Consider the following 26,796-nt stretch of genomic DNA (forward strand, 5'->3'; position numbering starts at 1 on the left):
AGTGCAGAAACTACATTCATTATCCTACTAAATTTTAAATGTAAACAAATATGGCTGCTATGACAAATAAGGATTAGCCGCAATTAAACAAATTTTAAATTGTTGATAATTCTACAATTATTGCATGCAGATTAACTGAAGGCATAAAAACCTTAACCGGATGATAAGAAAAACATAATTCATTCATTTTTAAAGCAAAGAATGGGCAATTTACGACCATATAAGAATTTTAAAAAAATGAGCGCACTGAAACGAGAAGCAGAGTGGTGTATATATATATATATATACATATCCACTCTGTTTCTCGGTTATATATATATATATATATGTGTGTGTGTATATCAGGGTTGTCCAACCTTCATGTCAGTAAGAGCAGCACGTTTGAATTCAAGAATGTTCGAGAGCCGCATCTAGATTTTCTAAAAGCCACAAGTTCATATTTACATCAATATAGAAGTAGTGGAGGAGGTTTTAAATAGAAAGAAATCCCCGATAACTAAAATGAGTCTAAACTAATTAATGACTTCCTTTTGGACACTGTACAGTTTTAGTTTACCATATTTCATACATATATTTTACATGCATGAGCAGCACAAATTGCCTGTGAGAGCCGTATCAGGCTCGCGAGCCGCACTTTGGCCACCCCTGATATATATATAAATATATACATTTATATATTTTTGGCGCAATCGATTGTAACTAAAAAGGGAGGTACACAACTACATATTATAGAAGTCCTACATACAAAATTTCAACGTTCTGAAGCTACTCGTTTTTCAATTATGCGAGATACATACATAGATACGTACGTACGTACAGACTAAAATTTTGAGAGCTAATTTTTTAAAAACTACTCGTGCGATTTTAACAAAACTTGGCAGTTTGTCATAGTTTGAGTCGTAAAATCGAAATATAAAAAAATTGGCATGTTACTTCAGAAAAACTTCGATTTTGTGTCAAAATACCTATATTAGAACAATGTTATATATAAATCTAATACATATCTTAAGTCGCGCTTTCGAGACGAAAAACTCATGTTGAATTTCGTCAATCGGCCCAGTAGAACGGGAGATATAGAAATGTCCCATTTTTTTCCGCACAGTGTACATGTCATTCATTTAAATTAAAAGATTAGTTTCATATAATACTCTGGCCTTTGATATTCTTTTATATTACTTAACAAAGCAACAAACAAATCAAAAACACGAGAACAAGTTTTAAAATGCTTAATTTCACTTGACGTAGAAAGGAGGAGAAAAAGATCAAAATACGTGTACTTCAGCATATCGGGAATCAGAATAAAAGGAGTTCTAAGTTCTAAGCAGGAGTTGTATTCTAAGCATTTTTTGTTTTGAAAATAAATTTTGATATCGTATATTATTAAAACAAATTTCCTGAAAGTGTTATCTGTGATTTTCAGGAGCACTGACAAATGGCCAAATCGACCGGCGCATTGTTTTGGTTTTTATGAACTTTGATGAGAACAAAAGCACATACATCGATGAAAACATTGATCGCCACGCTCCTGCTATGCCAGTGGAAGAAAGAGAATCAATTAAGAAAGATGCAGAGTTTCGAGTAAGGCATTCATTCATTTCATACGAAAAAAATAGTTTTAAGAAATTATTGTGCCTCTATGTCAATAAAATAAAATTTTCTGATAGAATAACAACATAAATGATATAAATTCAACATACGAAAGTTTTGATGCATTCCAAATATTTAAAATTAAATTAAAGAAAGAATTAGAAATATCTGGGGCATTGAGAACTTAAGAGAACTTGTTTTACCCAAAGTATAATCTTAAGGAAAATTTTTTAAATTATTCACAAGAAAAATGTGAAATAATGTGATTTTATGGAATTTAGTCTGTGAGAATTACGTCATTTATCTTTGTGAATGTGTGTTTGAGATTCGCATAAAAATAATTCTGTTCATTAAACATAATTCATGCTGTTATTATCATTTGTTTATTGAAGAAAAAGGCTCGCTTTTGCAAAAACTGAGCAAATTTAGTTTAAGAAAGTTTTTCCCACTTCTTTCTGTAAATTAGAAAATTTAGGACAGAAATGATTGTTAAAGCCAGTTCCTTTTACACCATTCTTTACAAATATAAAACGTTAATATGATTTATATATATAGAGAGATATACTATATATACAAAATTACTTTAATTAAGGCATCATTATTTTAATTAAGGACTTAATTAAGTACACCTATTAAGGACTTTAAAGTATTAAAAAATATAATACAATAAAGCTCTTAAGCTGCTTAAGTCTGAAAATTTAATTTCACCAAATATAAAATTTTAATATAAAAATTATACTATCGTGGAAAGTTTAAGAAACATCTTAAGCGTAAATTTAGATTAAGAAAACAGTAGGTTAATAATAAGCATTTAAAACTAGGTATTAAGCATCTTGAATTAGTTAAACATTACTTTAAAAAATTGTTTTTAACTTTTTTAAATTTCCAAAAACTTCTGAAAATTTACATTTGAAACTAAATATTAATAATTTATATTTTAATGCTCCAAATACACTCCTCAGTGGGTAATTATTTAAAACATTAAAATTGAACAAATAAAAAGCACTGAATGCACTGACTATTTGAGCGCAAAAAAAAATAAATATAAAAGTAATCGCAAAATCCTTCATAAAAATATTTACATCCATCTCAAAGAGTCAAGGATATATCCTAATGCGAATTCAGTTTTTGAGAAACTTAGAAAAATTACAAAAAATAACATCAAAATAATACAAAATAATTCAAAACGTACATTATTGTAAAAACGAAATGAAAACTCTCTCTCTCTCTCTCTCTATATATATATATAATATATAACGAATTCCTGAAACTAATTAATCAAAATCAGTAAATTCAAATTACAAATTATATAACCATTAACAATGCAGATGTGTTTAATAAAAGATTAGATTAAAAAAGTTCCGAATCATTAAAGCAATTTTATGCAAAATATTTTATTAAAAATATGTTATTAAAGCTTATATTGTGTTATTAAAGTAATTGAATTTAAGCATTTTTGTCAGTTATAAACTAACTTCCAAGTGATGAACGATTAAAGCGAACTATTAACTTTCCCTCCAGGCTTCTAACTTGATGCACACGATCAATGGTTATGCCTTTGGAAATCTTCCCGGTCTCGAGTTGTGTCTAAACGAAAGAGTTACTTGGCACCTTGTGGGTATGGGCGATGTAGTGGATGTTCATACGGCGAGTTTTGAAGGACATGTTGTGCAGTGGGAAGGTCATAAGTAAGTGCAATTTTTATACGTCAAATCTTTAATTTGATTAAACAGAAAATGTAACTAACACAAAAGATTTCTTCAATTTAATACAAACATCGGCTGTTCAATAAATAATCCCATTCTTAATGAGAAAACTGATAAATTTGTTTATTATGTAGAAGAAAATAAGTTTTTCTCTCTTATGTACAAAATATGATATTAAGTTTAGATTAAAAAAGTACTTCCTGAAAGTTTTTGACAGCAGTCTTAGAAGAGTTTACCATTAAAATATCAAAAATTTAAATAAACATTTAAAAAATTATAAAAATTTTAGTTTTTTGTTGTTGTTACTAATCTCACTTGTCTGACCTAATTACAGCAACCCCACGAAATTTATCGTGGCAAAGAATACAAGATTTCGTCTGTCGTTGGCAACAGCCTTGACCAGCATATAGGGAATTAGTTTCCGCGATTCTTCTTTACGCGTTTTTCAAAATTCTTCCTGTTCCCGCTAAATCGGATAGTGCAATCCCCCTCCCATAGCTCTTCAGGAGATATCACGGTGAGTCATTAAGAAGAGCTTCTTTGTGAATAAGCTAGTCTTCGTTAGACTGAAGACATGACTTGGTTTACACTTCTCTCGAAATCTTTAGTTTCATTCTATTAGTAATTCTGCTACAATATTAACTGTCGTTTCCACATCTTACGTTAATCAATATGGATGTTTTAGACATTGCTGAAACTTAAAGGGAAAAAAAAACTTCAGCTCATTATAAAGGTTATCAATATCGAATTCAGAATAGAAATAAGAAAAATGTAGTTTATTGGATTTTCATAAAAGGAGATAATTAAAAGCTGCAAAGGCGCAATTAAGACCAAAGCAGAAGTTGTTTTAGAAGAAAGAGCGTCATTTTAGAACTTCGTTTTAGAACGAATATTTATTCTGAAAGATTTTATTCTAACTCACCTTTATGCAGAATTTCGGAAGAATATTATTTTTTACTTTAGGAAACAATCTTGTAGTTCATTGCCAAAATCTTCCCAGAGTTTGAATATCTCTTTTTCCTTTTAAATAATTAACTTCATTCACGCAAATATCTGAGATCGTAAATTTTTTTCGATTATTTCTTTTAAAAATTCTTTTATCTAAAAATGTTTTACTTTTCTACATTTCGGGAGAGACCAATGCCCGTCAGCCCCTCATTATGTAACCCTTTTGGGAAGAGGGGTAATGAAAATTAATGATTTCGCGGAAACAGGAACGTTTTTGACAACCGCAAAAACAGAAATCGCGAAAACAGGAAGACACCGCATTTAGGTGACAACGCGATTTTGCGCAGTTCCACCACAGTTTTGAAGGGCAGCAACCCAGGGGCGGCATTACCAGGGTATTCCCCCTCTTCCCTACCACGAAGTCACACAAGAGGACTTTTGGCCCGCCATATTTTTTAAACGCCCTTGCCGCACAAACACTATATATTTGAAATATCCATGCCTTCTCCGGGATTCGAATCCTGTCTTTACGCTACGGTAATGGGCAGCATTTCAGTCTAATTTTTATATGAAGATTCCAGTTTAACATGAAAGAGATTAAGATAAACAATTAGGCTACGCCTATTAGCGTACGAATTAATCTTCACAAATCCAAGATAGAGAGTATGAAATTATATGCAATAAAGGTCTTATTTAAAATAGCAACGTCGAATAATGAATTAACAAATATTCTGAGATTTACTGTGCAGAGCAATACTTCTTAAATGTTTAGCATCGCCACTAAAATTTTAAGACTATAATGTGCAGCGATCTGTGTGTGTATAGCTGCTCTGGGGTAATGTCTAATGTATATCAATATAATGACGAAGAATTTTTAAATAGTTATTAAAGAAATGTATTTGAAAACATTATAAATTATAAATTAGTTTGCAATCGTAAAATTTGAATAAAATTCAAAAACAAAATAATATCAAAACTCTCTGAAACTCACTAAAAACTATTCTCTTATGCTGGATCAGGACATACATTTTAAAACAATTTGCTTACATCATTCGAAAAAGATTTTGTTTCCCGAATGTGAAAACAGTATTCATAAAATTAATTTTTTAAATTAGCCAGATATTTAATTTCACAGTTTCATTCCGAGCGTGGTTTAAAATCACTTCAAACGAATATGCGAAAATCAAAATCTTCCTTTGGTTCTAGGTAATATAAGACCATCTTTTTTTTTTCAAGATTAAAACGTTAATATTTCAAAAACCTGAATAAACATTCAATTCTGTAAATATGACAAACACGATTTCCTCTTGTTTAGTGAAGCGGAATTATAGATTTGCTCAAAAAGACATAGTTTATTCATTTAAAATTGACATTACTTCATTTATTTCAATAGAAGTTTAAAATGTACTTTTTTGTTCCTTGTTTCCAGAACAGATTCAATAAGTCTTCTTCCAGCGAAGTTTACTACCAGCTATATGGTTGCGAGGAGGCCTGGAGTATGGCCCATTCGCTGCGAAGTTGGGTCACACGCTCACTGTAAGTCTTAATGTAATTTATTTTATCCGCATGCATGTACTATATATACAATAATTATGATAAAAGAATTTCAAGCATATAAGCTGCATGTATACGTAATGAAGATTTTGGAATTTGAAGTATATGATGATGATGATGATGATGATGGAGATAAATGATTTACACAGACAGTTTAACAAAAATAGGTTTGTAGTATGTATTTTTACTAAATTGTTTATTTCAAAAATAGAAGCAAAATCAGCTCCCATTATTGAATAATTTACCAGTAATTAATAATAATGTACTTTTCACTATTCATAGTACTTTCGGTGATAAATAGAAGCTACACACTAAGTGTTAATTGGACATGAGAAGAGTGAGATTATGTTTTCTGATGTTAGGTTAAAAAATGTTGAAGTTTCTTTATTTCCCAAGAGTGGTACAAAGCATCGCTTAGTTGATAAAAGTTTCGGCTCGATTAACTATTGTCGAAAGCACTTGAGTTTAACTTTTGCGTTATGAAAGAGATGTGATCAATAACGTTATATAAGAACCATATAAAAAGATTTTATTTAAACACATGAGTTATTACAAATTAGAGTTAAAATTTTACTATATATATATAATATTTAAATTCATGGGCAAAGTAGAGATAAATTTTTAGTATTTATATATGTGTGTGTGTAATGAAATCATTTTTTGATGGCGATATAGATGTTAAATTGATTAATTAAAGTAGATGCAGTTTTAACGCTTCACAGCTAGCTTGGCGTAAAAAAGTGGGCTTTTCGTGCCAAGGAGTTTCTTACATTTTTATACAATTAATTTCGACGGAAGAAAAGTAAACGGCGACATAGAACAGGAAAGGATCAAGGTTTCTAATATGAAGATTTGGTTAAGAATAAATCACTTTTGGTTTGACTTCATTTTCTGAGTGGTTGCTAAAGGTTTTAGTTCGCGAATTTAAGTATTATTATTAGCTGCAGCATTATGTAAGTCACTGTATCATCAACGTTACATGTGGCAATGATTAACTTTGAAACGATACAGTGTAGAGACTTTTATCATAAGAGTTATTATTTTTGCGATGTAAAGGGAAAGGAACTAAACTAACTAGTACATTTAAGGGGACAACTGCAAATTAAAGTTAGATTTTGTTTTACATATTTATCGCACATAACATCTCTCTTGCTTCCACAAAATGCCTAATGTCTCTACAACAATATTTATCGATTTCATGTACTTAAGACTCTGTTTCATGTACTTAGATAGGCATGAGGAAAGTTGTTGAGGTCATTAAGAATTGTAAATTTAAATCATTTAGTGTAAACGACTAACCACAATGAAAACACTTACCTGAATAAGGAGTATAGGGAAATAGATGAGAAAAACCTAATAACTGAGATCAGTTTTTTATGAGTTTCAAAATTAGAATCTTTCATAAAAATAATGTCTAAAATTTATTTAGAAAGTGTCACATCAAAGTAGCAGGATTTAATTTAAAAAGAAATTTAACATACGAATAAATAACAAGAATGCAAAATTTTGGATTAAATTAAAAGCATGGCAGCGTGTTCTAATTTCAATTTAGCTGAAACATGCACTTCAGATACGGGCTATAGACACAGTGCCTAGGGCGCCTATTTTCGTACAGCAGCAACCAAGTTGTCCACAAAAGCCACAAATATATATTTCCCTTTGAATTATTGACGCATTTATTTTACTGATTATCTTAGAAAACCAGAATTTTTAAATCGGCTCTGCTAAAATACTTCTACATATTATCAAAAGAAATCTATAAAAGTAAATGAAAGTTAATTCATTCTTTTACTTTCATACTCATTTGGCATTTGAAAGTACAAAAAAAGCTAATACGTATCTAACACGGAATCAATGCCAAGGTTTACGGAACTACAACTTGCCAGAGTTTACGGAAGCAAATACAATTAGCAGTGGAAGTATAAAACATAAAAATAAATCTGAGGAAACAAAGCTGGGATCCAGTTAAATAACAGTAATAATTTTTGCTCAAATTTACTTAACTTGGTTCCTTTGTTTTGGTAAATCCTTAGTTTACCAAAACAAACGGGAGTTTATTTAAGATTTAAAAAAGGTTTAAAGGCCATACAGGGTCAATTGTTTGACATAAGTTGGTGGATTACATATGTGGTTGAGGTGACATACAGAGTACATTACTTAGTGAATAACACATAAAAACAGAAAATAGAAAACAAATACATACACGACCGCAACCAAGTAAACACATAACACGCACTGAACCCAGCACATAACACATAAAATGAAAACATAAACACATAAAGACATACAATATAAAAGAAGGATTGAAAGCTTAAGAATTACTCTAGGACGTGGTACATATCTCAGGGATAAATACTTAAATTAGGTTTAGGTACATAATGAGGGACCTAATGCATAGTACATAGATGTTTAGTGCATTTCTTACTACAATACTCATTACGTACTATAATAATCATTACTTAAGATATTGTATATTAGTACAACTACATTGTATATTAGTACTTATATATATTGTATATTAGTACATTATAATAACACATTACACTACACAGTATTTACTACAAAACGCATTACTTAAGATATAATATATTAGTACAACTATAAATTTTGTACAATATGATGACGCAATACGTAATTCTATACTTGATACAGTACACAGTACTTAAGACATTATTATGCAGAACATAGTACACGATACGTTGTGCGGAAGTATGTACAGGATGACACAGTACTTAAAATATAATGTGTTATGCTTAATATTTAAGTATAATCATACTTAAGTATAATACATACAAACATGTATGTATATATTATAACATTATATATATTGTGTGGTGTGAGAAAATTTCGCGAGATGAATTCAGTTTTAAATAAATAATTATCTATATAAATTATTTATTTGATATATTAATTATTTATTTAGTGTCAAAAAAAATTAAAATAAATTTTATTAAACCGTTATCGTACTAACAGCTAACTTACTAACTCTAACAGCACAGTGATACTGCCCAAACTCCCTCTTTCTGTCTGTAAGCTTCTAAAACCCTCAACTTATATATACGCTAAAAGCTAATTCGCATTCTGATGAGGAATAGAGAAGGAAGAAATAATAGTAAAGATCAAAATCATTGTAACTGGTTAATTAAAATAAATTACGTTACAAATATAACTTAAATCGTGCAGCTTAATATAAGAGTAACATTATGTTACTCTTATATTAATCTGCATGGTTATTCGTATGCATTTATATTAAACTCACGTATGTATTTATATTAAACTTAACTGTATTATTTATATAAACTTAACAATAAAACATTTCTTAAAGCTGGAATGGAGGCCTTTTTCCGTGTTCGGCAGTGCAATAACTCAAGACCAGACGAGAAGGAAGCTCTGAAAGGAGTACTACGAGAGGTATTCATCGCAGCTGAAGATGTGGAGTGGAACTATGCTCCATCTGGCTTCAACTTCTTGACTGGAACTAATCTCACTGATGACAGGTAATTAGCCCTTGTTCAATGCGAGAGATGAGAGCCCTTGTTCAAGGCCATCAATAACCTACTGAAAAAATAACAAATATTTACATAACACAAAAAATAAAGCATATACATATTTAATAGTAACTTCAAAAAACATGTTTAATAGATTTCGGCTATCACAACGTGGGAGAAAATATTCAATAAATAAATCAAAAAGTACTAACGGGGCCTCTGCGAATATATAACATACAAATAATTAAACAAAAAGTAATTTCAAAGAAGTATATTTTTAGAAGTAGAAATAATAAAAACTTATAAAAGATTAGAGAAGAAAACGTTCACTTTTCGCATTGTCAAACGGAAGCTTGACCTTAATTAACTTGATAATATTGCCTTTTAAAATTTAATTTTTACTCACCGGTAATTCACTTTGCTCAAGTAAAATTTCATTATTGGATAGTAGGCTTCATTGGCATAAAAAGACATGACATATAAAGAATCACTATTTTGTTGCCAAGTGCATTGTTTCAAGACTTTTCCTACTTGACATTTTAGGCAATACCCACGTGTAATAAAATATATCTATTAGCACTGTATCTCTCTTATGTTATTGTAAAAGTAACATCACTTTATTTTAGGAGCTTTGTATTTCTTATAATTCGAAGAACACAAAATAACACAAAAAATATTTGCAAAAGCATTCAAAGGTTTAATGCACTATTATTTGTACCTTAAAAGATTCTAGTCTCTGTAGTCCAGTCTGTAAGTGCAGGAATTAAGTAAGTACTTTTTCCTATACTTTTCTATATAATTTATCTTTTTTTAAACAGTTAAATATTCAAGTATCTTTTCTGGATATAATGCTTTCTTGTAAACTTTAAAATGTGTCATTTTTACCTTAATTCTCTGATTATAAGACTAAAAGAATTATCATTACGCATTATGCTAAATTAAAGCGAATGATTTTACTTCGGTTAAATTATGTTAACTATAAGAATTTCGACTACTTTCAGTTTTACTCTAATTTTTCAATTTTCTTATGAGTAGAATATATTATGGCAGTTGACGCTGACTACTTACGTACATGCTGTTTTATCTCAACAAAATGTTATGTAAATACTCCACTAGATTACATTAATTAAGATTGCGAAACATAAATTTCACTTTATCTCACTAAACAGCACATAAGAGCCCAATAATAAGAAACGAAATATCATTTTTTAAATATTTTACACATCAGAAAGTAAACCTTTCACGCATTTCAAATTAATTTACTACAGCAAAATTTAGATTAACGTTATTTATGTACACAATTTTGAGGTCAAATTATTTAAAAGGAGTACCTTTTTATTTCCCTGTACTAAGTGAAGGAAGTATTGTAATCACGAAAAATTCGGATATCATAATCTAATGGAAATAGCCAATCTGACAGCTCCCGAATCCATCTGAGTGGTTTTTTTGTGTGACATCTGTATGTACGGACAAAATAAAGGAAATTTGTTTCCAAATCGGACTGTAAAATGGATTTAAAATGGATTCAAAAGGGATTTTTATTTTCGTGACGTCTGTACGTATGTATATAATTCTCGCAACTCAAAACGATTAGCCGCAGAAGGTGGAAATTTTCGAGAAACGTTGAAATAAGACTACAGTTGCCCCTCCCTTTTTCTATTGCAATCAGCAGTACCAAACTGTACTCGTATATATATATATATATATATATATATATATCCATCCCCTTAAATGACTTAAAAGTCCTTACTGGCCCTTTCGCAATTGTAGGTCTTAAGTCATATATTTCCAGTTATAGAAGTGTTTTAAATGACAAAATTATTCATGTTTTGGCAATGTCAAATTTTTAAAAAAATTTCAACCAATAACGAAATCTAACTTTTAATGTGGTCTCCGGGTTCCTATGCATACTCAGATTTGGGAAAGGTTTACGAGGAATCGGTTTTATGAGGAAGTGTTTCAAATGACAAAAATATTCATGTTTTGGCAATGTCCAATTTTTAAAAAATAACAATTTTCGACAAATAACGAATTCTAACTTTTAAGTCTTCGGATTCCTGTATTTACATTTGGAAAATTTCGATGAGGAATCGTTTAGAATAATTCAAGGAAATAAATTTAAATGAAATACATCCAAAAATGTGTATAATTTAATAGGTCGTACAAGGAGGGTTTGATCAATCTGATGTGGGGTTCACATCAGATTTTGTTTTTCATTTTGGATTGATTATTTTGATGATACTTACTTTCTTTTAAAGGCGAGAGACATGATTTAGTATATTATAAGCTCATATTATTCAAGTATTATATTAGTTTATTATAAGTTCTATCAAAACAACAATTGATTTCACACACGAAGCACATGTAAAAAATTTAATTTCAACACTATTATTTTTTCTAAAACCTCTCTCTGCTTATCTGATTACTTCTGATAATTCTTGTCTTTCTGCCAAAAATACGTATAAAAAAAACTTTCTTCTGCCCGTATGTTTCTCATGTTCTTATAGATTCCTCTTCATATCTTCTATTATTCTGGAACTCAACAATTACAAGCTATTTGCTTTTAAAAATTTTTTCTTAGCTTAATAAAAAAAATATTTTCCTATTAGAAAAACTACAATAATCTTATCCCCACCTCTCTTTTCAATTAAACTTTGTTGACTTCTTCCCGAGGTTTTCCTTTTCTATTAATTAAATTTGTTTTTCAGTTTTTTAAAAACTCTTCAGATTTTGAATCATAAGAATTAATAAGAATTTATACCAATTTGGCTTTTGTATGTCGACTAGTTTAAGCTAGCAATAAAATTTCGATGAAACAAAAGTCAGTCTTTTCTCAGAAAAGGAAAAAATCTGCTATATTTCATCATCTTTAGCCCTTTAATAATTATTTTAACTTCAATTCCGCTAAAGACACTACTTTTATTTGTGAAATAGACTTCCATGAAACTTCCCCATTCATTGAAATGTATAAACTTTGATTAGTAATATTGATTCTAATACATTTTTTCAAATCTTTTCGAAATCTGTCTTTTAATTCCTTTAGTTTCTGTTTTGCTCAGCAAATAGCTTTATGATGTTATGATTTTTGCTTCCTTTATTTACTAATTTATTTACTTTAATCTATCTGCTTAAATCACGTATTGCCAGATCATACAGCAGAGTGTTTTTCCCCCTGAAGAAGAGAGACTTCTCTAAAATTCTTCTAAAAATACTATATATATATTTTTTCTAATAAACTAAAATTCTTCTAAATGTACATTTTCCTTGAAGAAGAGGGACTTCCTTTAAAAATAGTCTTCTATAAAAATTGTTCTAGATGATTTTTGCCTTATTTTTCGAATTTTGCCTAATATAAATTCTAGTCATCTAAATCGAAGGCTAATTCTTTCATCAAATCAAACATTTCAGCTAGTAATAATTTAAACTCACTTGTTGGCATTGATTCCATCGAAGTATGTTGCTGCCTTCAAACCACGGTCAGCCACAAAATGCTGTGACCCAGGTTTGTTGAACATTGGAAGGCCGTATTTTGTTCCTACTACTTTCTCGATTTTTGTTTTCGATCTATTTTGAAGCTCACTTGAATTTGTAGGCAATGCTTAAATTATCTGGACATGGTTAAGGGGAATCGAAAAACAAAAGAAATAAAATCTTAAATAAAAGCTGGGTACTTAAACAAAGTCTGAAGATAATCTTAATTTGACTCATTATTTTTAAAAATAAGTTGTAAAAAATTAGACTATAAATTTTGTGGTTAATTAACTAAAGCAAAAAGTGTGAATAAAATTCAACGAATACCAATAAAGTATTAAAAGCGTAAATCTTTTTTAGTTACTCTGCACCATTTTTCGCGAAAGGACCCCATCGAATTGGAGGCATCTATCGTAAAGCAGTCTACAGAGAATACACAGATGCTACTTTCACCGTACAAAAACCTCGATCCTCAGAAGATTTGCATTTAGCCGTTATGGGACCTACTCTTCGAGCAGAGATTGGAGATGTTCTTAAAATCACTTTCAAAAACCTTGCTTCATTTCCTTACACGATCGACACCCATGGCGCTTACTATCTAAGAAACGGTAAGTTAATGCATTCTTTACCGTTAATCAAAATGATTATGCATATATTACTCTTCATGTTTACGTATTTAGAAGAAAGGTAGACAGTAGACATACTAGTGAAAGTACTTGCTTTCCAAAGTTTTCGTCTCCAAGTGATCTGGAAAATTGTCAGGTCTCATCATTTGACTTGAATATGCGGCCTGAAAAATTTCCCATTCTAAGAACTAATGCCATTTAGTGTTGTGTAAGGTATTGTTGTGACTTAATCTCACTTGTCTGACAGTATCATCAGAACAAGCCTACGATATCCGTGGCAAGGAGACTAAGATTGCGTCTGTCATTGGCAAGATCCTTGAGCACCGTACAGAGCACCTCTGGGGGATGGCGTTCCGAAGGTCTCCCGCTCCTCTTCCCCTACCAGCAACCTCTCAAGAGTACTGCCTTTTAAGCCCCTCAAGAGGGCTCGCCGCATATTTAGAGTGACTGCATGCCGTACAGATACTATGCATCCATACCTTCTCCGGGATTCGAACCCGGGCCTTTCGGTATGGCAGCGTCGCTAACCACTATCTCGGTTGGGAGGCAAGATATTTAATCTGTTTTTTGAATTATAACAGCAGATTCAGTCTACTAAAAACAATATTGTATTTCTTAATACAATTATTTACATTTATACTATTAATATCATTAACGAAAGTCGCTTTTAACAACATATACTATACACTTTTGCAAAAGCATTTAATCTTTGAAATAGTTTAATTTATTTTATAATTTGAAATACCATTTAAAAACACAATTAAATAATATTTGACTTTAAGTTTTAATTTAAACTGTTTCTGTGCTTTTTTTCATACAATTAAGTTTTTATTCTATACTAATTTTTTCTGCATCATCAGTCTTCAAATACCATTAATATCTTATTCAGACAGAATATCTTATTCAAAAGCCCCAAAAAGATACATTGTATAATTCCTTAACAACCTAGTAGTGGCCCTTTGAAAATTCACTTCGAAATTATTTGACAAAGAACACGAAATGACAAAATGCCGAAAAATATAAGATTCTCATGCTTTAAATAGAATGATTGTGAGGAATTAAGGCATGTCTATCATTACGTTGCTGAGGCAAGATATAATTTTCCAGATACATATTGCACAATTCTAGCAGTTTTAAATATTATTTCAGTTTGTTTCGTTACATTTTAGATAACGATAACTCAGCAACAGTACTAAATTAGCAATCGTTACATTTTAGATAACGATAACTTAGCAACAGTACTTGGTACTAGAATGTTAAGTTGAATTGACGTTGTATTGCTAAACGGGGGAATTAAATTAATGAAAAAAAAAACAGATTTCTAAGATTAAGTGGATAATTTGATTAAGTGGAAATGTATTTGAACTGCTGCTAGAGAATGTAAGGAGTCACTCTAGCGCTTAATCTTTGCGACTGATGGTAAAGGCTGCTGATCTAAGCGAATTTGCTAGAAAGCAAATTGTAAGGACCCGACGACTCGGAAGGGGTATCTCCGAAATTGCACGACTGGTAGACCGTTCACGATCTCCCATTGTTAGTATTTATGCAAAATGGATAAATGGCAGTGAAACCAGCAGCAGACGCCAAAGTTTTGAACGTCCACGCGTCATCAAAGAAAAAGAACGTCGGAGACTGTCCTGCTTGGTACAGAAAAATCGGCGCCTGAGAGTGGCTCAGATACAGCCCAATAAAATGCAGGTCCAAGTGCAAGCGTGTTGGGCCCAGGAACATCAAGATTGGACCATGAATAAGTGGAAGGCGGTTGCCTGGTCGGATGAATCACGATATCTCATTCATCATGTCGATTGCCGTGTCAGGGTATGCCGTCTCCCAGGAGAATAGTTCCTCCTCTCTCTACAGCAGGTCATACACGGACTGGTGATGGCATTATTATGCTTTGCGGTATTTTCTCATGGGCAGCTCTGGTACCTTTAGTTGTAGTAGGCTAAAGCTGAGAACTATTTGAATATAATTGCGGATCAGTTGTACCCTTACATGGCGTCTGTCTTCCCAACTGGAAATGAAATCGTCCAACAGCTTTCAGCTAATGTCCTGGCCACATAACTCGCCGGGTCTTTACCCGTTAGAGCACATTTTGGATGTTATAGAGCGGCAACTCAGAGCTCAAACATCACCATGTCGGAATATCTGGACTTTGCGTGACTACTACTTAGACACCTGTCTCCAGTCATCTACCAAGAACTTGTGGCATCCATGCCAAGGCGAGTTGCAGCTGTTTTTCGGGCCAAAATTCGCGCAACGCATTCTTGAGTTAGTGGTCATAATATGTTGGTTTTTCAGTGTAGTGTTAAAAATGTCTTTAAAAATTAAAATAATGGAGTAAATATTTATAGAAATTATTAACTAGATATATCGTAAGTTATATAAATCAGCTGTTTTACGAACTATATCAATTCGAAATATTATTTAAAAAAATCTTCTTAAGTGCTGTGCAAACAGTTTTTCTGTACTGAGGTATTTAATATATTGAGCTATAAGAATTATCAGTTAGATAAAGTATTAATAATACAAATTTCAAAAAAGTAAAAATAAAGTTAAAGAAATAAAGATAGAATCGCTTTTAATTGTCTAATGAAAGTAAGCAGCAATTTCATTTGACATATAATTTAAAGGTGTTATAGAACGCCGAATGGCAATAACTGTAGTATATGTACGATAAATTCCTTGGGAGGGTAACATAATGTAATGTTACTAATGGCCACAAAATGTGCAAAAATGAAGAAGGTGTTCACACATTTTTGTAACGATTTTGATTTCTCTATGTATTTAAATATTAGTTTAAAAATACAAACGTGATTCGCATCAAATTTGAATAAGGTTCGATTATCACGTGCAGCATTAAAAATATTTTTTCTTTAAAATGTCGCTGAAAATAAACAATTCATCGAAGGCTATATTTTTTCGCTGTCCGAAAATAAATACTCTAATTATAAAATTATTAAATAATTATTAAAAAAGATGTGAAAAGCATGGTTTTAATATTTTTGCGCTTAAAATAAGTGACATAATTAATATGAAAAGAAAGAAACGTCAAAGTTTACATCTGACTAAGAAAAAGCTAAAAAGTAAAAACCAAAAAAGTACATACTAGTGATACATACTAGTGATTTAGAGCTAATCTAAACATAAGAACATGATGTTCATCGCCTAACGTGAAACCATGTTTCTCAGCATAAGACTTATGTGCAGATTGCTGTATGAAAAGTATTTGGCAGGTGAAAAATGGATATATATAGTTAGAGTTGATGGGGCTTGGCTATATTTATCTGACTGAAATAGAAAGGATCGATTTACTACCGAAAAAGGGGAGAAAAAGACTAAATATGTTGGTTCATAGAAAACAAGGAAAGTTTTTCTAAAGGTTTTGTTTTTATTATTGGATTTTCTTATAACGGAAAACTTAAAATAAGGAGAGTAGAAAACGTGTCAAAATTAATTCGGATTGCCTACAGAAGTATGTTTTAACACCTATTTTTAAAGAAGAATCCATCTCTTTATCCAAACAATCTTCACTCTAGTTAAGTTCCATAGGGATAAGGCTCCAAGTCATAACTCTAAATCTACAGCTCTGTGTTTTGTAAAATGAGAAATGAAACCGGAATTGAAGCTATACCCTTTCAATGCATCCTACCTAAGTCCCATGATGTGTCTCCTATGGATTACTGTGCATTTGGACTTTTAAAACAAGCTCTTTATAATTTATAAGCGGCATCACAAAACATTGGATGAACTCTGGAAAATTGTGAAGTAGGAGTGGAATAAAATCAACCCTGATCTTTTAAGAAAAGAACTTTTCATTTTTTTCAGGACAAGTCAAGATGTAATATAATAGCTCAACAAAAGGGCTATAAGACTGAAAATGTTAGAATATAAAATTCTAAGGTTTTTTTTACATATATATCTTTGAAAAATCGTTACAAAAATGTTTGAACGCCCTTAAAGCTCAAGTTTTTTGAAAACTTGACTGAGAAACGCAGGGTTTCCAAAAATTTTTTAAAAGTTCCGTAAAAAGTAAAAGTAAGTATTTAATCGTAAAAAATAGACCTTTTAAAATATTGAAACATTTATTACTTTTTTCTTTATCATAGGTGCAGCTAAAACGAATGAAACTCAAGTAATATATTGGACATTTCTAAAGCAATACGGTCCAAGTGATTTAGATCCAGATTGTTTGCCTTGGAGGTATTTCTCAGACCAAGATTTCAAGAGAGATGCATATGCTGGTCTAAACGGCATTCTTCTCGTCTGCAGAAAAGGAATTCTGGATAAAAACGGAAGACAGGTGTGAAATTAAGATGCACTTCTCAAACTCCTTAGAGTAATCAATAATACAAAAAAAAAAGGAAACTGTGCGGTAGACGGCTTATTTTTTCCAAAACTGCAGTTGAACTTCCATTAACGTACAGTTTAGTTTAGAGAACACTCCCCATTAATAGACAATTCAGACTTTCAAAGCTGGAGACCAATGCCCTCTTTAGCCCGCATTTCTTGGAGAATGGACAACAGCTTAAGACCAATAAGTGCCCTCTAATAGGATGTTAAAGTAATCTTAACTACTGAGCATTTTGAACTACTGAGCAGATGGATTTTTTTTCCAAAAATTTTGAATAAAATGCCGTGTATATTATCTACTTGAAACTTTTATGTATTAATTTGTATTTGGAGCAGACCATGTTCGGGATCCTTATCATAAACCTTTATATTTTAAATGCAATGTAATGAACACTATTGTCCAAGAGCTCCTATGAGTTGCCTTGAGACGTAGCACAAGTTTAAATACATCTGCTCATCTGGAGTGATTATTTAAAAATGCATTCATAAACCCATAATTTGTAACAATATATACAACATGACAAAAAAGACTTCATTGTTTTACATTTTGACAACCTCTGGTCATAGACATATATTTTCAGTTATCTGTGCCCCATTTTCAAGATGCGATTCAAATATGAATCACCTTTCACTCTGGAAAGAAAATCAAATTCCACACAAGGATTATTTTAAAAAATCGTGCTTAGGTTAATCAAATCATATGCCATGTTGTCGAAAATATCTCGATTCAGCCTGGGAGTGAGTTTTTCTTAATACATTACAAGCCAGCTATATCTTTTAACAGGGGCGTAGCTAGAGGGTGCAAAGGGGGCATCTGTGCCTGGGCGCAGATTCCAGGGGACGCCAAAGTGATGTTACGAAAGTTTAGAATTAAATGTTTTCCATTCTTGGCAAATATGAGAGGGTGCAAAATCCCCCCGGGCGCTCCTTAGCTATGACTCTGTCTTTCCATCGTCATTCATAACTCAGTTTTCGTTTCCGACTCTTGTATTCAACGTAAAGAAGGATTAATTTATGACTCTTAATCGCCTCTTTTTCACGTCAAGACAATAATGTTCGTAATAAATAGTTTTCATATTTGACAAATCTTAAGAACCAAATTTAAATAAGAATTTTTTCCTACTCCTTTTTCCCTTGCAGTTTGTTGCACTATACCATACTGGTTACGACAGGAGTTACAGTATTAGATAAAATAGATAAAATAACGGAATGTTTTAAAACCTGAAGGGGTCCAAAAGACTTAATTCATAATGACAAGTCTTTCAAACGGAAACAGCTCTGTAACAAAGCAGTAGTTCTAACAAGTTATCATGAAAGTATATTTGTATGTCAAAGCATTAACTCTACTTAGAATAAGTAGCATAATCGGAAAAATCTGTCAAGATTGAGATGGGAATAGACTGACTTAGTACTGAGATCACATTGCCTCATGAAGAAATTTGATCATCTTAAAAAATAATGTCACGTAATGTCGCATATATTCATTCTTATTTTGAAATCTTAAATAATGTCTTCGATTTTGTTTATTAGAAGCATGTTTAATTTCTTTATGTTTATAGGAGGAGTCAAGGCAACAAGAAATCAACATAATATTAATAAATTTGCAGCACTGAATTTTAAGGTTCAAATGTAGAACTTGCTTTTTCAGCTGCAGAGATGCAAAATAAATAAATAAATAATAAAAAAAAATATGAAAGGTTTCAGATTTTAAATTACGTCCAAAGGGGCATTTTTAACGTTTTGTTTGTTACCTTTATTTATTAAATATTATGTTCTTTGCACTTAAACCATACAATAGCAATGTCGCAAAATAATTTTAAAATGAGCCTATCTTTAGAATTTCCGATACACAGTTCCGCGCGCTGGAGATAAAAAGGTTTTTTTTTTTTTTTTTTTTTTTTTTTTTTTTTTCCCGTAGGGTGTTGCCATTGCTCGCTTTGAAATCCTCGAGTTTGTTATTAAAAAATTCGTTAAAGTTTTACAAAATATGAAATCGATAATAAAATTAATTCCAAATTTCAAATTTGATCTTCCACATGCCCATATTCGTAGGAGGATTACGTCATTCAAAATTCGATGACTCTATGTACTGTTGTTTTATCACAATGCGAGAAATAGACATACATTTATGCAGATTTTTCATTATTTAATTTCTTCAAATATAATGCAAGACTTTAACATTTGGTGGCGACAGTTTGAAAAGTGAAACGGACATTTATGGTGATTCAACGCAAAATCGCAAAACGAAAATAATAGTCTTTCAGGGTCAAAGCCCCTTTAGACTAAAGAATCCTTTTGTCTCCTTTTTTTCATGCTACTGAAGACAAAGATTCCATACTTGAACCCCCGAAACTAGTCCTGCAAATTTATGAATATTACGCCCATTCTTATTGCTTTAACAGTTCCAATAATTATTCGGTGCCTTATTTTAATTCAATTTATGTTTCTTCGCAGAAAAATGTGGATCGGGAATTTTCTTTGATGTTTTCGGCCTTGGATGAAAACGAATCTCACTACATTGATGATAGTGTTCTTGCATACACTAGTGACCCGTATGGTGTAGATTTCTATGACAGAGATTTTCGATTGGCTAACAGAAGATATTGTAAGTTAAATTAAATTTATTAACTATTTTACTATTCTGATGTAAATTTTATTTACCATAAAATCATTTACCATAAACCATAATTTACCATAAAACTTCTTGTTCTCCAATTATTTCTAAAAAATTGTTATCTATATAAGAAATGAGAAATTATTTAAAAAGGAGATGCAAAAAATATTCGAAATGTACTTATGGATTTATAAGTAACAGATATGAAAGAAAGAATATTTAATTGTAAAATATAAATATTGTAAAGGAGCTTTCACTCTGCAAGATAAAACAATAGTGCAGTACGAATATGGAACATAATTTGTATCTTTAATGTTGAATCTATAAGCTGGGAATATCATTGTATACTACAAACTGAAGTTTTGATTAATGTTGCCTTTGTTCTAGAAGTAACGCATCGGATAAGCATACTAATTAGAAAATATTAGACATGAAGAGTTTAATGCTGGCATGATGTAGATTTTGAATTCTTAAAGATAAAGATTGGAACCCATAAAGGAGTTACTTAGAATTTACTAGACGTCATAGAAGCCTTTAAACATTTTATAATCTAAATTTTATAAATGTATATTTTGTATACATTTATAAAATATAAAATTTGTATTATTTATAATGTGAATTTTATAAATGTATATTTATATTTTATAAATATAGTACCTTGAATTTTTTAAAAGCAATATTATGCTTTTCTTACAGCGCTTGTATATTTAAAAGATTTTAACGCCTTTTTGCTATTTTATAATTTTTTTTGGTTACGTGTATGTAATTTAGTTTAAAAAAATTATCTTTTCCTTCAGCACATTTGATAAACTTTATTACATACGCGTTAAATCTACTTACAAAACCGAAATGAGGTAACGTAAATTAACGAAGAAGCATCGAATAGCATTCGAGCATTTGTCTGATAAAATGAGATTTAAATAAAAGAAACGTTTAAGAATCAATACTGTAAATGAAAGGAGTTTGGACAAATAAATAGCGAATAATCTCATGATTCCAAAAACTAAATATTTTAGGGACATTATTGTAGTAATGTTTATTGTTAGTAACTGCATTTGGGTGAAAATACTATTACAGGATTATCAGCATGAAACTGCAAAAATGTACCATTTCGACAGACTGGATACTTAATTCATTACAGAAAATAAAATCATGTGTTATGCCAGTTAAGGCTGCTTAAATATGTTTCTTTACAAGCGCTAGAACTCTTTTTTTATAATTCTGTCAAAGAATATTAATTTAATTTTTATTCAAAACATTGAAAAAAAGCACATAAATAAAATTAATCTTCCTAATATAGAATTAACCATTTCGTTCATGAGATATTATCAACTCCTCATTGTTCATCTCCATAAAATTAATTTGCTTTAAAAGAATTTATGATATTGTTAGAACACTATTCAGTGCTTTAAATATCATTCAATAAAACATTCTCAAGTTAGCAATTTTAAAGTTAAAAAATGGCCGTCTTCAGCAATTCTGTCCTATAAAATAAATAATTCATGTCGGATTTAATTGACTGTAATATTGAGATTTCTAATATTAAAATGGTTACGAGAGCTTTGAATATTCGTCAACAAATTTATCATCGTTTAAATATAAATAAATATAACAAACTTGCAGCAAAAATGATAACTATTTATGCTCCTTAAAATTTATAAGTTTAATAATTTTTCAGCTATTAATGGAAGAATGTACGGCAACCTGGAAGGACTGAGCATGTGCAAGGGTGATAAAGTTGTGTGGAATATTATGGGGGTAGGACGATCTATTGACCTGCATACTGCTTACTTTCACGGCAATAATTTCTTGCATCGAGGCATTTACAGGGACACGGTTGCAGTTGTGCCAAGCATCCTGTACTCAGTTTCCATGATAGCAGAGAATGAAGGTAAGTCCAGTTTAAGTTATAAAGAATGATAAGTTATGTTTGATGCATCATGCAGCAAAGAAGACCGGGAATGTTAGTTCAACGGCCATGGATTTTGCTTTTTCTTGTTTTCCTCTATCGCAAACTGACAATTTCAAGAAGTTTTAAATAGATTTATTAATTTGTCTCTTCAAAAATATCATATTTTTAGTCAAAAATAATTTAAAATTTCAGTATTGTTTTAATGGGGTTTATGTATACTCGTAAAATGAGATACTTAAACCTGCCATAGGAAATACTTATTCCCAATCATAGATTTTAGATTTATATATTCAATTGCATATGTATTACGATTTTATAAAAAAAAAATAGTTAAAATATGCAACTGAGTAATTTTTTTTCTTACTCAATTTCTAAGTTTTTTTTAATTTGAAATTTAACACCACAAATCTACATAAAAATTATAAGACTCATTTTTGTCAATAAATTTAAACTAAAATATAAAAAAATGAATTCAAAATTTAACACAAAAAAATGCATTTGCACTAATAAACATAATGAAGGAAACTTTAAATATAATAATAGTAATGATTAGTAGATATTTCATTACTGTTTCATTCATATTTCTGTTGTAATTTCACTGACACATTATGTTTTGAAAATTCCACTTTTCATTCTAATCTATCTACATGAACAACTTTCATTGAGAATCTAGCAATAACAAAATTATTCACATTCAAGTATTCCACTTAAATTCTGTCAGTAATTTTCATTCACATTAAAATTTCATCTGTCATGCTTCTCATCAATTACAGAAATTTAACTCTATGTTATAACATAAATTTTATTTTAAATAACATTTGGCGCAATATCTTTTAAAAACCAGAATAATTATATCTTTATTATGTGGCACTTGTTTTTTGGAATACTTAATCTGTGAGCTTCTTTATCCCTAAAAACGTTGCACCTAATTTCCCCGCTATATATTTTAATCGAAACCCATTGCGGATAAAAAATTAACAAAGCTAAATTGCTACAGAAATTAGATATGTAAAGTAAATTATTTTTTGTATTAAAATAAAACACAATTATTTTTTTAAACTGAAAATAATAAAAACTGTAGGTATTAAATAATTATCATCCGAAATATTCTGACATCTTCTTAAGGTTCCATCTTTGGCGTGCAAAATATCTGCAATCTGACACGATAAAATTTCTACAAGTCCTTGCTAAGTGACGTGAGGAAGATTGTACCAGGTTTGCAAGATTGTACCAGATAAAGCAGTTCCCATCGATAACGAGAAAGTGTTAGAGGGACTCTAGCACCCCATGATATCACATATGTGCTGAATAAATTTAGTATCCAAGGAATTGGGAGCCTAGGACATCATCTGAAATTCAACAGCATGTTTCTCAAACCACTGAAATGTATCCTGAGATTGCTGCAAAGTAACCTCAAACCAAACTTGTGAAAAAGATCTTTGTTCTGCCGTATGAATCCCTTTTCAGTACGAAGAGGAGAAAAAGATTATAACTATAAAAGTGTATAACTGGTCAGCAATGATATTCATATAGCCCACAGTAGTAATGATGTAGTAATGTGTTCTATAACAACTACCATTTATAGAAAAGCTTCTGAGAACGTTTCGCAAAGCATAATACATCCATCACCGTCCCGTTTATGACTTATTATGCAGTATACGTGTTGATTAGTTGTTCACTCGAAGATAGCCCTCCCTGATATAATCATCGACGTTAATTTAAAAAAAAAATATCATCCGTCCAACCAGGTAATCCGAAAACAGGTAATCCAGAGATTTTCCCACTACAACGCTCATAAGACCGCTGTAATCATAAACTTCAATGGTTCTGCATTAACAGAGGCATACGAGAGAACATTTGCTACGGAGTCCCATGTCTATCACCGTTTAATAAAATACGTGCTCGGATACCACTTAACTTGAGCCTTCGTTCCATTCACCTCTCAGTGGAGTCAGGCAGCCTTCAACTGTTTGTCTTCACCAAGCAGGAGACTCTCTGATATCCATATTCGTTAATCATGTGTCGTAAATTCGTTAATCCTTTCGGCATCTCTTCCCGGTTTTATGGTCCTCTTTTCACTTTTCATACATAGTTTTAACAACATCTTACGAAATCCTAACTCAGCAATTAAAGATCAGTGACGTGTTAGAGACATTTGTTCCTACCCTATGGGGGATCAAAACCTGGCCTTTATCAATGTCATTTAAATCAGCAGCTTTTCCTTACACTACATACACGAAAAGACAACAGTCGACAGAATAACGCTATCCTCTTCAAAAGTTAAATAGCAGTCCCACCTTGTCACGTGACATTTGCGTCATTCCTTCGAGCACACTCTCACAGTGTTCGAGAGATCATAATTTTTTAGCTAACCATTATAAATTACTGTACGTAAAACTGTCAAATTTATTCTAGAACTCCCCGTATATATTCATCATAAACTAATCTTATGTACAATCATTATGATATATACGCATACGCATTATGATATATACATATACGCATCTTCAAGTGCGTTTTATTTATTAAATTGTAAGGATTATGTTAATTTTATTAACAGTTAAATTTTGAGTTAAACTTCCTTTCCTATCGTTTCTTAATTTCAACTTACCACTTCCGTCCAGAACGTAGTTTCAGAATCACGTCTGAATGCTAATGAGAAAGAGCAGTATTTAACCGCGAAGTTCTACTGTCTTAGTAAAAAGGATACCAGATTTTCTGGCTAGCACGCGTCCTCCTTTTTAGGCTACTCTCTCGTAAGCTATTATTACGCTCGGCCGTACTTCAGGCCCTTGATAGCTTCGCAGTCAATTAGCGTTAAGAGGTCAACTCTATTGGAATTTTGATAGCCTCGGCTATGTCTTTTTCAGTTAAGATTAGCTTAGTTTATTTCTTAGTTTCTGAAGTTGAAGTCCGAGGGTCGGCTTTACTGTACAACTCCAAGGCGGAGTTTTGTTAAACTTTAGTTAGAATAATAAAGGGTTATTTCACTCTTCTCATTTGATGTTTTCTACCTCACGAACTCAAGTGATTATTCACTTACTAGTTCTTAAGATTCTTCACATTCCTCTCTAACTGCATTTTACTGCACATTTTACTGCAGAATTCATCGTACATAGAGCCATTCTATTACATTATTTTACCAAAGTAGTGCGTAAGCAACGAAATGTGAGTATCATAAATGCATATTCATGCTAATTGTGGAAATTCTGTGCCAATATTGGACAGGCTAGAGCTCTTATATGTTACAGTTCTTGTTTGTTTGTTGTGAGAGTTTTTTTTTTTTTATTTATTTTATTTAAAGAATCGTTTTTATTTCTTTTATTTTAAAATCCTTTTCGGGATCGTTGCAAACAGCGGATACTGAATCAACGGTGACGGGAACTATTACTACTTAGAATGTTTTTCACTTGTAGGCTTGTTTTTAAATTATTTCTTCTCTGTACTGAATTGAAATATTTGTACTCTCTGTTTTGCAGGAGACTGGATTATTGAATGCCGGACAAATAGTCACTTAACTGGTGGCATGCGAGCTCTGTACAGAGTAGAAGATTGCACCAACAAACGACAAAAAAGACAAGTTTTCAATGATATCAATGAAATTTCCAGCCATGTGGAATATTATGATGATATCACAAAAAAAGACCGTGAAGCGGGAGGAATTCCGGAAAATTATCGGATTCCTCTCCCTAATCCCAAACCAAAATTACAGCCAGCCAGGGGAGGAAAAATTAGAGAATATTTTGTGGCCGCAGTAGATGAAGAATGGGAATACGCACCAAGAGACAGACATTTAGTTGTAGGAGGTAGTTTGATGGACAATGAGTAAGTTTATCCTATTTTATAATAATCGTTACATGTGGTATTATTGGGATGAGAATATAATTTAGCTTTCCGACGAATATTAATCAGATATCCTCGGGTTACAAATATTTACTTTAAACATATGATACAATTACCCCCTAAAATAAAGAGACTGATACTTTTGGCAGTTTAAGTAGAAAGTTCTATAGTATTTAAATCTTCTAAACGAGTTCTGTAAACTTTTGAATATTGCAATGATTTTCATTGCCTTATCACCTCCAAATTGATTCGCTAAATTGCTATTTTAATTCAGATAACTAAAGAGGCAACTGAATTTCCTTAAGCCCGTATTTATTGCTATAAGGTGAATAACTTATGAAAATTTTTGTCTGTTTGTCATATGGGCAATCCTTTCGAGCAGCCATATTTGTCCTATGTGTACGGGCATCTTATTTCAAAGTTTTAGCTTTCGACTATCTCATATTATTTACTTTAATTTTATTTTTGCAGTTTTTAGATGGCGTTAGCTGACCGTCAGATCAACAAGTTTGTAGGTTTTCCTCCCTCTCTTTTGTTATTGCATTCGTAATGAAGTATCTGCTTTCTTTTTTACAGATACATTCTGTTGTATTTGCTAAACATTTCGCTTAATAAAGTTTTATTAAAATTTAATAAATTTTTATAATTTTATTATTAAAGGCATACAAAATAGCTTTTAAGTTCCGTTATTGCA

At 31.1% G+C, this 26,796-nt stretch overlaps 1 protein-coding gene across 1 annotated transcript in view; it reads left to right on the forward strand.

Moving 5' to 3' along the window:
* The window catches only part of LOC118190667 (hephaestin-like protein), a 51,788-nt gene that overhangs the window by 9,248 nt on the left and 15,744 nt on the right, over positions 1-26,796 (forward strand). The window contains exons 4-12 of the mRNA XM_035361427.2: positions 1,421-1,578; positions 3,109-3,275; positions 5,671-5,777; positions 9,121-9,292; positions 13,115-13,362; positions 17,490-17,683; positions 20,188-20,338; positions 22,026-22,238; positions 25,739-26,084. Of these exons, the coding sequence (XP_035217318.1) occupies positions 1,421-1,578; positions 3,109-3,275; positions 5,671-5,777; positions 9,121-9,292; positions 13,115-13,362; positions 17,490-17,683; positions 20,188-20,338; positions 22,026-22,238; positions 25,739-26,084 (1,756 nt within the window). The remainder of the gene's footprint in view (positions 1-1,420; positions 1,579-3,108; positions 3,276-5,670; positions 5,778-9,120; positions 9,293-13,114; positions 13,363-17,489; positions 17,684-20,187; positions 20,339-22,025; positions 22,239-25,738; positions 26,085-26,796) is intronic.

The sequence above is a fragment of the Stegodyphus dumicola genome, chromosome 5, assembly GCF_044657685.1.
Source record: "Stegodyphus dumicola isolate Sdum_Otavi_A_Nest chromosome 5, ASM4465768v1".
NCBI lineage: Eukaryota > Metazoa > Arthropoda > Arachnida > Araneae > Eresidae > Stegodyphus > Stegodyphus dumicola.